At 48.4% G+C, this 14,854-nt stretch overlaps 1 protein-coding gene across 2 annotated transcripts in view; it reads left to right on the top strand.

Annotated features, from left to right (window-relative positions):
* The window catches only part of Arhgap26 (Rho GTPase activating protein 26), a 386,554-nt gene extending 371,714 nt beyond the window's left edge, over positions 1 to 14,840 (top strand). The window contains exons 21-23 of one of the 2 annotated variants that reach the window (XM_032885464.1): positions 820 to 930; positions 6,252 to 6,343; positions 13,906 to 14,840. In XM_032885464.1, coding sequence (XP_032741355.1) covers positions 820 to 930; positions 6,252 to 6,343; positions 13,906 to 13,994 — 292 coding nt within the window. In that variant the 3' untranslated portion in view covers positions 13,995 to 14,840. The remainder of the gene's footprint in view (positions 1 to 819; positions 931 to 6,251; positions 6,344 to 13,905) is intronic. The other variant, XM_032885465.1, reaches the window with a different exon arrangement.
* Positions 14,841 to 14,854: the final 14 nt, after the last annotated feature.

Below are 14,854 nucleotides of genomic sequence, written 5' to 3'. Positions count from 1 at the left end.
TTACCTAGATGCTAAGGTGTTTGTATAATTTGCAGAAATAAGTCAGATGGCCAACATGGCTAACTAAAATCTATAAGCCAGATAGATTATGGTGAATAACTTCAACCCTTCCTCTCCACCCCTTTGGTCACATTATAAAATGGACAAATTTGAGGTTTTGGTTCCTTTTTTAAAGTCACCCTTTGGTTGGGGTTATCCTTTGAGCACGAGAGAAAGCACAGACCTGGGCTGTGCACCTCCAGAGAGCTGCTCACAACCGTAAGTGCTGTCTCTGAGAGGTGTACCCGTCCTGCCTGTCCCCTAGTGTGTTCCTAATGCACACGCAGATCTCCAATGGCACACAGCCCGTGCAGTTAAAAATGTAAACAGGAAATTGTTTTCTGGCTCAATGGCCTTTGTGGCCCAGAAAAATATTCCTTTCTGCTGAGGCATAACTTTAAAAGCGCACAACAGTGAAAGCTAAAGGCTGGCTGAGAGTGAGGTCAGTGTACTCCAAAGCAGGCAGCAAAACACGTGGAAACCAATTCACGTAGGTAGGCCCAATGCATGTCCACCAGTGGCCAGGGGTAAATAGATAGTGGAGAACCTCAGGTCACCTGGAAAGTGAGACAGGCCGGAGAGGCTTGTCTGTGCATCAAGACCCCTTGGAAAATGCAGAGGACTGACCTGGAGCACGGAGACTTGACGGCATGCCTCTGGACTTCGATGCTCCTGTGTTCCGCTGTAGCGCCCTGTCATTTGGCCTTCCCATGAACCGCCCGTGCTCCCATCGTGGCTTCCCTATGTGCTGATGAGTTTTCTGGTTGTTATGTCTTGCAGCCCCCCGAATCCAAGCCCAACTTCACCCCTCTCGCCATCATGGCCCATGTTCTCGGCGCCATCCAGCCCTATGCCCACCTCATCCACGTCCAGCGACTCATCCCCCATCAGGTCTGTGGCAGGGTTTGTTTGGTTTTCTGTTGCTGCCGTTGTTCTCTCATTGGCTTGGTCCTCTCTTCATGCAGTGTTCAGCCTCCTCGTCAACTTTGTTCCCTGCCATCCAAACCTGCACTTGCTTTTTGACAGGCCAGAAGAAGCGGTCCGTGAAGACTCCAGGTAAAACTACGGATGATGACTGACCTGTCCCTGTGTATGCAGCACTGGTCAGGGACATTGGGGGTCTCCTCTGCTCTCCTGCGATCCCATCCCAAGAAACAAAGCCAAGAGGCACAATACGCATGGCCTTGCATGGCATTTAAAAAATACCAACCTTTACCCACTTTTCTGAATTAACCCTTGCTGCCAGGAACAGGGATCTCCAAAACTAGCACTTATTTTGAATGGTTTTCCGAATCATTCGGGCTCTCCCTGTTTTGGTGGAAGATAATATTCTAGGGGGCAATGTTGAGATATCAAGTGGCCTTTCCTTGTCACATCTTTGTCATGTAGTATCTGGCACAATTTGCTTGTGGGTTGGGCCAATAACCCTGAGCACTGACAGCTAGCCACTGAGACCAGATCCACAGAGACGAGTATAACCCAAAATACAAGTCGAAGATGGGAAGTGTTTCTCTTCGAATTACTCGGGGCTTCTACCTCCCTAGCCCCCAGTCTTCTGGCCTCCCAGTGCACTCCTGTGCCTATAGGCCATGAACCCTGAGCGCTCATGGGAATAGGCACCACCTTGTATAGGAATGGCTTGACCTAGTTCTTCTCCCAGAGGGCCATGCTGCAGCCCCGCCTCGCAGAGCTGGAGAGTGAAGTGGCACAGGTTTGTCTTGAGCTCTTTGTAGAAAAGAAGCTCTTCAAATTCAGGAAAAGTGGGGAACAAGGACCCTGCAGACTTCTCTGCTGGGCATCTTGCAGACAAGGCCTCCGACTTCAACAGGCCAAGTGCAAGAGTCCAGGTAGAAGCATCGTGAGCACTCTTGGTCAGAATTCCACATCCCACCTTTTCTCCCTAGGAGTGAATGCACCCAACAGGCTCACCTAATCTATAAAGCTGGCACTCACTGTTTAGAAAAGCTGTGCTGTCTGTGTCTGCAAGCACATGACTTATTCTCCTATGAGCATCTCCACATCTATTGTGCTGTTCTGTCCTCATGTGAGAACTAGAAGACAAACAAATGGTCTTTAATGGTCATTTCATTAACTGAAAGCCATGGCAGAGGTAGGCGTCCTGGCCATCTGCCCAGCATTTCTACTCTAAAGTCCTGAGCAGCCCCAGTTAAGGTTCTGGGCCATCCTAGCCCCCAGCTCTGTTGGGTGAGACATGACTTTCTACCTAGCTTGGTCTTGGATGATGGGAGAGACTGACTGCTCTGCACTACGTTCACCTCATAAAGAAAGTAAAGATTAGGTACTGTTTTCCTAACACTTCAGGTATTTGCGCACTACTGAGCATGGAGATGCTTACTTCCTAGCCACCAGAAACCATGTGGATTATTACAGTTAGGTCACTCACTGACCCATGAGGACCTAGAGCAGAACAACTACAATGGCACACTCACTTATTAAATAGCCTTGGGCATTAGAGGAATGGGGCTGGCCTAGAAGCAAGTAAATGACTGCTCAGTACTGCCTCCTCTGGCCTCTGTTAGAAGACCACCATCATGATGCTGTCCCACAATCCTTCAGGAATCTGTCATTTTGAAATAGGCAAGCCACAGTAGGGTTTGAAATTGGGTGTCACCAAATTGCCACTTATGCTAAGATAAGCAGAGATCAGGACCCTGCTAGAAAGATAGCCCAATGGGAGACCAGACTGGTTACAGACCCTAATTGCTGTTACAGTGTCTAGCCAAGAGGTGGGGGCGTACACCCATTGTTCAGGTCTAGTGTCGCCTTTCCCCAAATTGACTGAAAGAACATAAAACTTCAAATTACCCTCCTTTGACAAGGCTTTTAACAACAGACTCTGGATGAGGCCTAATTAGGGGTCCTGGAAACCCATGGGAATGGCTTCCTCTCCATTCAAGCTACTTTGAGCTTCTTGTTTCAAGCTCAGAAGTAGAGGTACCTTTTCAGCACAGAAGAACTGGGGCCCTGGAGGAGGTCCCCTTTAACATTTCCCCTCACTTTTTCTCCCTGTTCTTCCCCTTCCCAAGAAGCCCCCACATCAGACCCCTAATTTGTACCTGGGCCCCGGGAACTGCCTTAATGATCAAGCCACTGCAAGTTGGCCCCTCCTCCAGTAGCATGCACCATAGAGTGGGTTGTCATTCTGCAAGCTTGCAAGGGCATTTGAGGGAAATTCCTCTGAGTGTTTTCCTGGCCTCATTCCATGCTCAGAGGCAAAAATTAAAAGTGAACCAGCACCAGCAGAAGGTTCCAGAGTTGTTCATGCCCTTGAAGGCCCAGCCCAGAGCTGAAGAATGCTGCGATGGGAGCTACGTCCAAACAACCCACAACACTGCCTTCATTCAGAGCCAGAGTGTCCAAGCCCAAACCTTTAGCCCCATGATCTTCCTTTAGGGTAGGACTTAGAGACTTTGAGAGGGAGCTGTCGGGTACTAGACTGACAGCCATGACAGACTTTTAACAAGGCATAGCTTCCCCAGTAAGAGTTGCCAGATATGCAAAGCAAATAAACATATAACCTACTCAGTTCGATTCCAATTGGGCGTAAATAACAAATGCACTTCTTAGTATATGCATATCTTATGGAAATACACTTAAAATATTACTCGCACGAAATTCAGATCTGACTAGGTGTCCTTTCTCTGGTGAGCATACTTCTGGGAATGGAGACAACTCCCTTTAAAAGCATGTCCTCTAAGGCTAGACATGCGGATTAGTGCTTGCCTAGGATATCCACATTGCCCAAGGCTTGATCCCCAGCACTACAGATGTGTGTGTGTGTGTGTGTGTGTGTGTGTGTGTGTGTATACACGTGTGTGCACACATGCATGCATGCATAAACAGACGCCTTATGTTTCCCTCTCTGAGTCCCTCTGTTTCTGTACATTGTTAGGTAGTCGGGAGAGGATCTTCTCATAGATCGTTAGCTGTTACAGAAAAACAGACTCTCCTCACCTTCATCCTTACTTTTAATATACTGTTTTCTTAGTATTTCATTACTAAATTGTAAATTTTTAATATTGGTGGAATGGTAATCCCTTCAAATAATAATTGTGGATGATAGAGACCATGGCCTGCACTTTCCACTTACCACACAGTCCTACTAGTTTCCTGGGTGGCTTCTATTCTGTTCTGTTACCTTTATTTAACGAGTTTACTAAGTAACCTCTAGGAGAGCCCTACCCAGAGAAACCTTGCCTTCCCTAGTCTCTTCAAACTGTGCCCACCTGTGGCGCCCTGACCTCAGAAGGCAGCCCTGTCTCAGCATGGCCTCCATTGGCTCCCATGGCCTGCATTCCCCTTTTACCCTGCATGCCATGCAAGCAGGTCTCCACATGCGTGGCTGTTTTAGTGCCTTCCACAGCCTCCTGGCTGTTTCCACCCTGTAGTCAGGGCAGGAGGCAGGGAGAGGAGTACACTTCTGTCTGACCCCAAAGGCTACACACTGAGTGCTGGGCCCTTGCTAGCCAACATTGCAGGCTTATTGTTTAATGAGATGAGATGTGAAGAGCTGTTTTCCAGATGGAACTGATGAAAGCTAAAGGCTTCTCTCCTCATCCCCATGTCCCTACATTGTCCTCCCTCTTCCCAGATCTGCTTTTCCCACCGCCATCCCTTGGCTACAAGAAAACCAGAGAGAACAGCAGTAAACTGATCTTTTCCTGGCACGCATTCTAGATAACCACCGATTTGCTCACCCTACTGTATAACAGACTCTCTCAATTGTCTATCTTTCAATTTTCAAGGACCCAGGACTAGAAGGAATGGTCCCATTCTAGATTTCCATCACCCATGCTTCGCCCTTGCCAAAGAGAGCCTGAACTTGGCATCCCTAAGCAATAGCGTTTCAGAAGATCCGGGATGCTCTGCCTCATCCGAGACCACGCCCCTCCTCAGCCATTAGAAACCAGTGCACACTGGGAACTGGGGTGTCACCAGCTCCACCAGCCTCTCAGATTCTCAAGTGAAGAGAAATTAAATGACATACATCTTTTGACTTGTTTCTTAAGTGTGTGTGCCTGGCTTTTTTAAAAATTGTGCTTCTGAATTCCAGATGACTTGGAGAAAGTCACTTGTGGCAAATAAAGACTAGCCTTCTGACAGTTAGATGTCATTCTGACCCATGAAAAGTCTACAGACTACTGAGAATAGTCAGGTGCCAAAGTCAAACTTGACAGAAGAGAGTAAATTTACCCTGCTCTCACAAGTGACATCACATGACGGCCTGTGGTGGCCAAACTTTGCCCCTGTTTTCTGGTAGATAACTTTTTACTGGAACAAATCCTCACTGGTTTGTTTCCATGTTGTCCCTGGCCGCTGTGTGCAGCAGCGTAGCATGAAGTAGTTACGACAGAGACCACATGCCTTCCAGAGCTCAAAGATTGGCCCTTTCCCCACAGAAATGTGCCAGCCTCAACTCTGGCTGCATGGAAAGTGATGTACAGATAGCTCAGTTTCAGTTCTATTACTTATGGTCCCATCTGCAAGTCCATAGGACGAGTAAATATCCTTAAGGCCATTGTGGGAGCATGGAGAGAGCACTGCCAATACCCATTGACAAAGAGGTCCTAAGACAGAGCACAAGCTCAGCCTCCGTCCGTCCCTTCCTCCTTCCCTGTCCTCTGTAAACTACCACACTGGTGCACATGTGAGCTCACACGCCACCTCATACACCTCCTCCATCCTTGCTACCCTTGTGGCTGAAGAGTTCCAGCTCTAGAATGTTACCCCATTAGCCATGGAGAACATTTGTGGGAACTCATGGCCACCCCTGCCCCTGGCTGAAACCTGGCTCTGCTAGAGTTTCTCCTGGATTCACAGGGCACTGTCAGCCTCCAAGAGCAACTGTTGGTCAGTTCTGCAGAGCCCTTGGTCTCTTCCTACTTGAAAGCACTCTGTCCTCCCGGGCCCGGCTGTTACAATTCCCAGGTAAAGTTTCTCTGGGGCACAAGATGACCTTGGAGAATTGTGGCTTCTTAGAGCGTATGGCCTTTTCCTGATTCCTCCTCAATTTTCTCCTGTGGCCTTTCTGACTTGCCTGCCTCCTGTTTTGCCATCTGGCTGCCTTGTCCGGGATCTTCCCAGGAGAGAGGACTAGGTGGCTTACGGGGAAAGGAAAGAAGAAACATGAACTATCTGTGGCTTTCTGGTATTGCAAACAATGTTGAATAAACTTGCCTTCCCATTCACAGCACACCGTTCCGGAAGGCAAAGGCTTTGTACGCCTGCAAAGCTGAGCACGACTCGGAGCTCTCCTTCACGGCAGGCACCGTCTTCGATAATGGTGAGTTTCCTGTCCCCTCACAAAAATGGAGGGGAAGCAGATGGATGAAGTTCCTACCTGGGGGCATGGGAATCTCTTCTCAAAATCAGACTTCTGGAGTATTCCCTTGGGTAGACCCATATAGAATCTAGTCACTGAGTTGTTTCCAATTCTGAGTGACACTGTACCTGGCCTTGGTGATTAGCATTTGTGGGCTAGACAGAGTCAAAGTCCAGAGACTGGAGCATAGGATGGTGGCAGTTGGGCAGAGGCACCAGAGGAGGTTAAGTGCACTGTTCTGTCCTGTTTTCCTCTTGGGATCTGGGCCCCCATTGTCTTTGGCAGGCAAGGCCCACTCCCCAGACAGCAATGTGTTCATCCTCCCTTAACCTTGAGAGCACAAAGCAGACTCCTCAAGTGACGTCACCTGCACTGTAGCAGTGGCCTGTCCTGGCATCCTGGTGTAAGTCCGTATTGTGACACTCCATAAACCTGGAGTCGGGACCTGCTTGGTACACCATTATTCTGTGTGCTTTCTGTCTTTGTAGTAAGAAGTGAAGCCATAGCTTGGCACGATTTTTACCTAAGAGGAAAATCTGCATTCCTGCGCAAACAGCAAGTTTGTGTGACAGCTGTTTTCCATGGGTGAAGCTCTTCAGGGTTACAAGCAGTAAGTTCTGTTGTCTTCAAAGGAAGCCAAGAAGGCAGCTCTGCCTGCTTCCAGAACCCGGACATTTGCTCTGGCTACTCCTTGCCTTCATGTGGGGTGAAGACAAAGGGCATGCCAATCTGGCTGGGCAGCCCTGCCTGGCCTGAGACCTGCCTCTCCCATGTGACTGAAAACCAGCAGAGGTGGAGGCGGTCGAGGTGCCGACACAGCACAGGAGAGCCTGAACCCTAGAGCCAGGCCACAGTACCTGTCCCAGCCTGACCATTTGCTCTGATGTGACCTAAAGCAATGGCATCACTTCACAGTGACCTGTTTCTCTTCTCTATCCCAGAAGCTAACACACCTACCTTACAGGGCATGATGGAAGGACATCAAGCTAATATACAGTGTGTATAAAATGTCACTTAACGCATAGGAGACATTCAGCATGTTTCTTCATTTATTGTCAGGATCTTGTGTCTGTTTTAGAAAAAGACTGTGGCACTATGATCTGTAAGCAAGGACAGCTTTACCTTTTGACTAACACGGTCTCAGCTTGACTGTCTATCAGCTAGCCATAGGTACTGTTTATATTGTTGGAGTGGGCCATCCAATCAAGAGTTCCTGGCACCAGGTGTATCCCACACCCTGTATTCTGCCCACCTATTAGTCAGGCATGAGTAGACAGAGTGGGAAACACAGTACATGGCTCAGGGAGATCCCCAGCCTGGGCCTCCTGGGCCAGCAGCAATTGGGACAACTGTATGTGTCCTGATTAGCCCAAGGTCCACCTCGATGCTTCCCCAAGTCCAGAATACTGTCCTGAAGTATTGGCTCTGTTGACTTTCTTCTTGGAGCTTTAATAATCAGAGCATATGAAATGGCTGGTGCAGCCACCTCTCCTGTCAGCAGCTGATGCTTGCAAGTCTAGCAGACTGGCATGTCTAACATGTCAGCTGAAGACTGTGCCGAACCATGTCATGGTCAGTGTGCCCTGCACAGACCAGCTGTAATAACATGGTGCAGGTTCCCCAGCAGACAAATCAGAGTGGGTGTCACTGCTAGAGCAGCTGTACCCCTGTCACGGGTGAGCGGTATATTCAGAGTTATTCGACTCTCGCCATTCTTTAATTCCAGGATAACACACACACACGCACACTCACACGTGTACACGTATACACACATACATACACACACACCCCCCACACATACACACACATGTGCAATCATGATAGTTTCCCCCTAAACTTTCTCTATACAGCCCAAGGGAACTACCTAACCTATATTCTGTCTCCAAATATTGGCCTGTTTTGGGCTTTGAGCATTTCATACAAATACAATTATATAATTTGTGGTCTTTGAAACAGAATTTTCTTTTTTTTTACATGATGTTTTTTCCCATTAATCCATGTTGTAACATGTATCTGCACTTTATCTCTTTTTATGGCCAAGTAGTATCTCATTGTGCGGCTGCACCACCTTTTACCTGAACATCCACCAGTAGCTGCTGGGGTATCTGGCTGGCTCTTTCTTTTTTCTGCTGTTAAAAATGATATTCTGTTGACATTCATGTTTGAGTGTTTTAAGAACGAGTTCTCCTGGGATTGCTGGATCGCATGGTAACTCCATATTTACTGTTTGAGGAAATGCCAGGCTATTTTTACAAAGAGCTTGTACCCCTTTGCATCCCCTCCTTTCATTTTTAAGTTTCCTTTCAGAACAACAACAAGAAGTCAGGCAAGCACCACCATGATTTTTACTTCCCAGTGGGGTGCTCTGCTCAGCGGTTCTGGGGAACCGCTGCCACCTCCTGCTGCCACTCCTGCCGCCACCAGGGAACCACCACAAACCCTCTAAAGACACACGTAGGAGAGTGGTTCCCTTCCCACAGGCTCCTGTGATCTCCAGGAACCCTGCACGGTTCTCTTATGCTGCCATTGTGTGCATGCATGTGACTGTGGACATGCTCATGCGTGATACACACGTGGAGGTCATAGAACAACATGTCTGGAGTCCGTTCCTTCCACCTTTTTGTGACACAGCATCTCTCTTGTTTCTGCTGTGTGCTCCAGCCTCCAGTCTGGCCTCCAGCCAGTTCTCCCCACCTCCCCCCTTACCTGGCACGCCACTGGCTCTTAATAGAGGTGCTGGGGTTCAAACACAGGTCATCAGGTTTGCACTGCGTGATTGTCCCTGGCCCTGGACAGATGCTAATCCACTTTCTAGACTGCTTTGCCTGGTGATATTTCACTGGGTCCTATTGTAGAGGAAAAATTTCTTTTCACTCTGTTGGAGAAATCAGTCCTCCTAGAAGGAAATAATGACAGTAGGTAAAATGACCATTTTCTGTTGCTCCTATATTGACTCTGGAGAGCTGAGGTAAAGCCTATGTCAGTAGCCTGGATTTTCTCTGCAGCTGTCGCATTTAAGGTTCCTACTGACAGATTTTGAACACGTATGCCGCTGTCATGTGTGTGCTTTCTGTGTGGGATAAGGAAGGAAAGGAAAGGGTGTGTGGAGGTGAAAGTCCAAGGTTTCATAACATTAATCTCTCTGCCTTGGGATTTCAGGGCCCAAACTTTGCCTCTGGAGTGGTGCTTAGTCAGCTCCTGGACTCTGTGTAGCAGGGGATAGATGTGTAATACTGGGAAATATTTCCAGTGTCAGCTCTTGCCAATCTACCAGGAAACTGCCCGCTCCAGCAGCACCTTAGACGGTAACTGGAAAGAGAAGTAATTTGTGTTCTCAGGAATATCATTCATCTGGAAGCAATGTGATCAGCGGTACCCAGAAAAATCACGTGGTGGTAGCCAAAATTGGATTCCTGGGATACTCTTTTCAGGTTTTGAGATGAGAGTCTGGGAGACAGATCAGTAGGTGTAACCCGCTTGTCCTGTGGGTCCTCGGGCCTAGCACCCTGGGCCAGAGTAAATGTGGTAGAGGATCTGTAATTACAGTGCCAGGGAGACAGAGACAGGCGGCTGCTTGTTAGCCATCTTCTCTAATCGAATTCATGGGCTCCAGGGTTGACGGGAGACACTGTCTCAGGAAATAAGGTGGAGGAGACCGTGGAAGGCGCCAATACTGAACTGTGGCTTCTACACACACTTGCACATGTGTGCGCACACACAGCACAGCTTCAGAGCACACTCTACAAACTTCCAGTCAACTGCCTCTTCTGTAATAAGGTTTTATTGGCGCACGGCCACCCACAGTTTTGTTTTTATGTTTTCTATACTTGGCCATACACTGTGGCTCTTTAGACGGAGTTTACAGATCACTGTTCTGAGGGCATATCTCGCTTTCTGTGTCTTAGGGCCTTATATCTGCTCTAAGCACTCCTGGCTGATACCATGAGAACCTTTGAGTTGTAACTTTCTGAGTTCCTTCCCTCTACCCAAGTCCCCCCCTTTTCCCCTTCCCTCTCCTTCCTCTCTCTCTCTTTCTCTCCCTCCTCCCTTTCACTACATTTATTGATAATCTGTCACTACCCTAAGGGGACATGTATGAGAACACAGCACAGTGTCTGGTCCCTGATAGCCGCTTGTAAGACATTTATGTAATAAGTAGATGCCTGCTAATCACACATGTCCCTTAACTTCCCCAGTGGAGGCGTCTTCCCTGGGGTAGCCAGCCATTAGAGATCTTAGTCACGCACTCACTCGTTGTCCACAGTGAACATGGCACCTGTGCTGTACCAGGTTATGCCTGTACAGGAACCTGTGTTGTACTCAAGGCTTTAGCAGAGAGAGAAGTTGGGCCCAAGTCAGTCGGGCTCATATGATATGCTCACTGGGCTAGACTCTCACCCAGGCAGCTCCTAGTAATGCACCGTGTGTATGTAGCACGTTGGACACCGGTGTGGGTCAGCCTGCCCACCACTTACTGAGTGCTTCACCAGCCAGAGTACCGAGGCAGGGATAAGCACAATTCAGACTGCAGGTACACGTCAGATGTCCTGGGACTCTTGTAATCTTTTGACTGGCTGCTTAACCTTTTGGAGCCTCAGTTTTTCATCTGAAAAATGAGGATACTAGCAGAATTGGCTTTATTTTCACTCTGAAATGCATACAGGTGGAGTGCCTGTTAGCAAAGTTTCTGCTGTTTAGTGTGTGCCCAACGTCTTCATAGCACCACCTTCTCCAGCTGCACCGGAGCAGCATAGAGCAGAGGAATGGTTTGTCTCTGGGTTCAAAATCTGGTTTTACACATGACTGTATTCAAATTAATTTGTCTGAAATTGTGATCATGTGGCTTCCATGTTTCTCAGCCTTTAAAGAGTTGGGCCGTGCCTTAGTGGGTAGGGGAGTTACTGAAGGTTGTTGAGCCTAAGAGTTGCTAAGAAGTCAAATAGCAAAGCAAAACTTTGTCACTTCAGTGCATATGGACAGGACCGATGAACACTACGTGGGGTATGCTGTGAATTTCCCAGAATCAGGTGGCAGGAGGAGCAGGTAAAAGCAGTCCATAATACTATTTATGGAAGAGCTGGGGCTTCACTTGAGCCCTGTATAAGGCCAGGGAACCGATTACAGTGGGACATCCTCCACCAGCTGATGAGAGCTCAACATTTCATTCCTCTCCGGCACCTTTAGTACAAGGCATTTGACACACAGAAGTCATAGATTTTTACTTCTGCAAACAGTGGAAGTGTAGGTGCCTCAGGCCAAGGAACCCACAGATTCCATGAGCGCACAGATAGAGCTGGTGCAGTGTCCAGCACTAGGCCTTAAGAAACCCTGGCTTAAAGACCCTTAGAAAGACTGCTTCACTCCCTGAAGCCTGGGTGGCGCATCTCTAGGCCTTCCTGGTTTCTTCTGAGGCTTCCCATAGCCTGAAAATTCCACTCAGGTTCATAGCTAACCTCCTCAGTACTGTGCTGTTTGAAGAGCTGTGGGAGGAGGCAGACACATCCACCTAACGCCGTGCTCCAGAGCTGTCTCGGTTGTCTTTATGTTGTTCAGACTTTTTCTTTCTAACTCATTTTTGAGGGAATTGGTTTATTTTGTTTATTTTTGGTTCTGAACAAACATCTAAGGTTTACTGAAAGCTTTGGTGAGTGTAGGTACCAAGCCCTTTGCCCAGACTGGCTGGCTGGGGTCCTCCGTCTCTACCCCCAAGTGCTGGGACAGCAGATGCACCCTGCCCCCGCTGGCTTTTGACATGGTTTCTAAGACGCTGAACTCAGCTCTCAGACGTATAGAGCCAGGGTTTTCTCTGCTGGTATCACCGCCCCAGCCTCTTGGCTGTGATCTATGCAGGGAGTGCCTTACTGACTGCACTGGGAGTTAACAATGCATTAGTCTACACCAGAAACCACAGAAACGATCCTGCCACCCTGCAGAGGTACAGACCAAAAGGGGTCTAGACAGCCTCAGCTGTGGACAAACAGCAAGTCCACTCGGTGTTTCTTCATTATAGGTGGCCTGGAAAGCCCTACCCTACCTGGAGAGGCCGAGTCAGCCCTAAGTTCCACAGACTTCTCTGTACAATCTGCAGGTCTGAGGTATCATCTACTGAGGTTTCATTCTTCAGGACTGACAGGAGGAAGTTCTGCAAGGTTTTGAAGGCCAGCTAATAGGTGTCCGACCATGTCTTCCCCTAAGGAGGTGTGGAAATGCCTCTACATACTTTAGCTCTTCTAGAAGCCTTGGAGCCCGTGATTTTGTTCCCTCCCCGTTGGCTTCCATCGGTTTCTGTTCTTCTTTTCCTACAAAGTGAAACTAGAATTCTACAGTAGTGCTGGGGCGGAAGTGCATTTCTAAAACAAGCTCAGGAAGTCGCTTAATTAGCCCAGGAAAGGAACAGGGGGAAATCCATTCTCTCCACACAATCTCGGATAATTGGAGTTTTCCTAATCCCTTTAGAGCAAGTACCCTGCCCCACCCCAAAATGACCTGTGCTCATACAGCTGTTTCACGAGCAGGAACACCCCCCCCCCCAGACACACTCGTCACCGAGGTTCCAATCCCATCCCCATGCCTGACCGTGATGGTATTCTGACAGACTCAGCCAGATCGCTCCATCTCTTTACTCCGCATTTCCCCTAGAGAGGGATTGTGACATAACAGAAATGATCTATATTCTGTGGTTGTTGAAAAAAAATCAAAAGGATGGGAGCTTTGAGAGTTGCAGTAGAGGAAGCAGACGGCCTTTTGACTTGTTTATAGGAAAAGCTCTAGTGTAGGAAAGTAAGGGTGGCCATGGGTGGAGCAGAAGGGAAGCATTCGGAGTGTGCGGCACGGAGAGTGGGTCTGTGAGGACATGAGAGGTGGGCTTGGCGACACAAAGCAGGTAGGTCAGGCTGCACGTGGTGGCTCAGGCTAATCCCAGGGTTGGAATGTCGAAGCAGGACCGTTGCTGTGAGTCCAAATCAGATTGAGACACTGTCTTAAAAAAAAGTGAAAAACAAAAACGAACAAACAAACAAAGTAGATAACCAGTAAAGACTAGTTCTCCATCTCCCTAGGACACGCCATGTGGTACAGAGTGGAAAGTGAGTAGGCTGGGTCGATGTGTCCATGCATGTATGTGTACAGGGATGCGTGATACACGAATGCATGGATGGGTAGATGGGTGGGTAGACGGATGGACAGACAGACAGATGGTGAATGGAGAACATCCCAACTGTTAATCTCTAACTTAAAGAAATGTAAATCTGCTACATACAGTATAAAACAGGAAGTTCAGAAAATTCATAACACCCCTGAAAGGGCGTGTACATGTGAATGTCTGAATGTTTCCCTTTTTGTTGCAGAAAGAGTTCGGAATAACTTTTACCAGAAGGGTTTCCTCTCACAAAAGGTTAAGGACCTCTCTTTCAAACCAGGCCTGGAATTGCATTCCCCAGACTTACCTCCTACATCTTCCAGTGCACAGCACATCCACCCCCGGGCTGCCCGCGACCTCATCTCTTCTCTCTCTTCCCGTACAGTTCACCCGTCTCAGGAGCCTGGCTGGTTGGAGGGGACTCTGAATGGAAAGACTGGCCTCATCCCAGAGAACTACGTGGAGTTCCTCTAACCTCCAGCCCCAGTGGAGCTGCTGAGCTTTACGTGGTCTCCATGACAACACTGCTTCTGGTGTTGTGGGCCACTTTTCATTGCCACTGAGGAAGCAGGGAGCCTGACTGTTGTTTCCTGCCAAAAAACGAATGCATCTGGGAACGTGTGCCACCATCCTCCGCGATCATCTCAGCTTACAGCACAGCGATGCTGCGAGAACTGCACGTCAATGAGCAGAGGAGGCCATTTGATTTTGATAACCCAGAGGAGGCTCGAGAAGCTGTCTTCTCCTGAGTGCCCTAAATAGAGAGCCCTGATTTCATCTCAACAGTCATCCAAACCCCAGCCTTCTGGGAAGAGGAAGCAGGGGAGAATAGTGCTAAAGAGAGTGCAGCACTGCTGAGTTGCATGAGGCAGGGGAAGAGACAAGGTGCAGGCTGCCTCTACTGCTGCCTCTTCTGCTGTAGCAGACACTTTCTCTCCTTCCTTCTCCCAGGGACAGGGTGCTGCAGGCAGCTGGGCCTGTCTGCAAGTGCACAGGATGAAGGGGTCACCACACTGTTTATATGTGATCCAGTCACTCAGCATCTCTTGAGCAGCTGTTGGCCTGTAATCAGCAGATTTCAGTCCAGTCCTCTCGTGCAAAGAAAACACACACCCCTCACGTTCTCTGCTGCTGAAGGCTTCCATCACTGCCATCACCTAGTAACCATAGCAACCCAACCTACTCTAAAACTAAGCCAAAAATAATACTCCTCTTTGTATAACACCCCCTCTCCCAGCTCTGGTGGTTTTTGGTTTCTGTTTTGCTTTTTGTTTTTGGTTTTGTTTTTTGGTTTTGGTTTTTTTGTTTTGTTTTGTTTTGTTTTGTTGGTTTTT

Source organism: Rattus rattus, chromosome 15 (genome assembly GCF_011064425.1).
Source record: "Rattus rattus isolate New Zealand chromosome 15, Rrattus_CSIRO_v1, whole genome shotgun sequence".
Taxonomy (NCBI): domain Eukaryota; kingdom Metazoa; phylum Chordata; class Mammalia; order Rodentia; family Muridae; genus Rattus; species Rattus rattus.
This window is presented reverse-complemented; position numbering and strand designations above follow the sequence as displayed.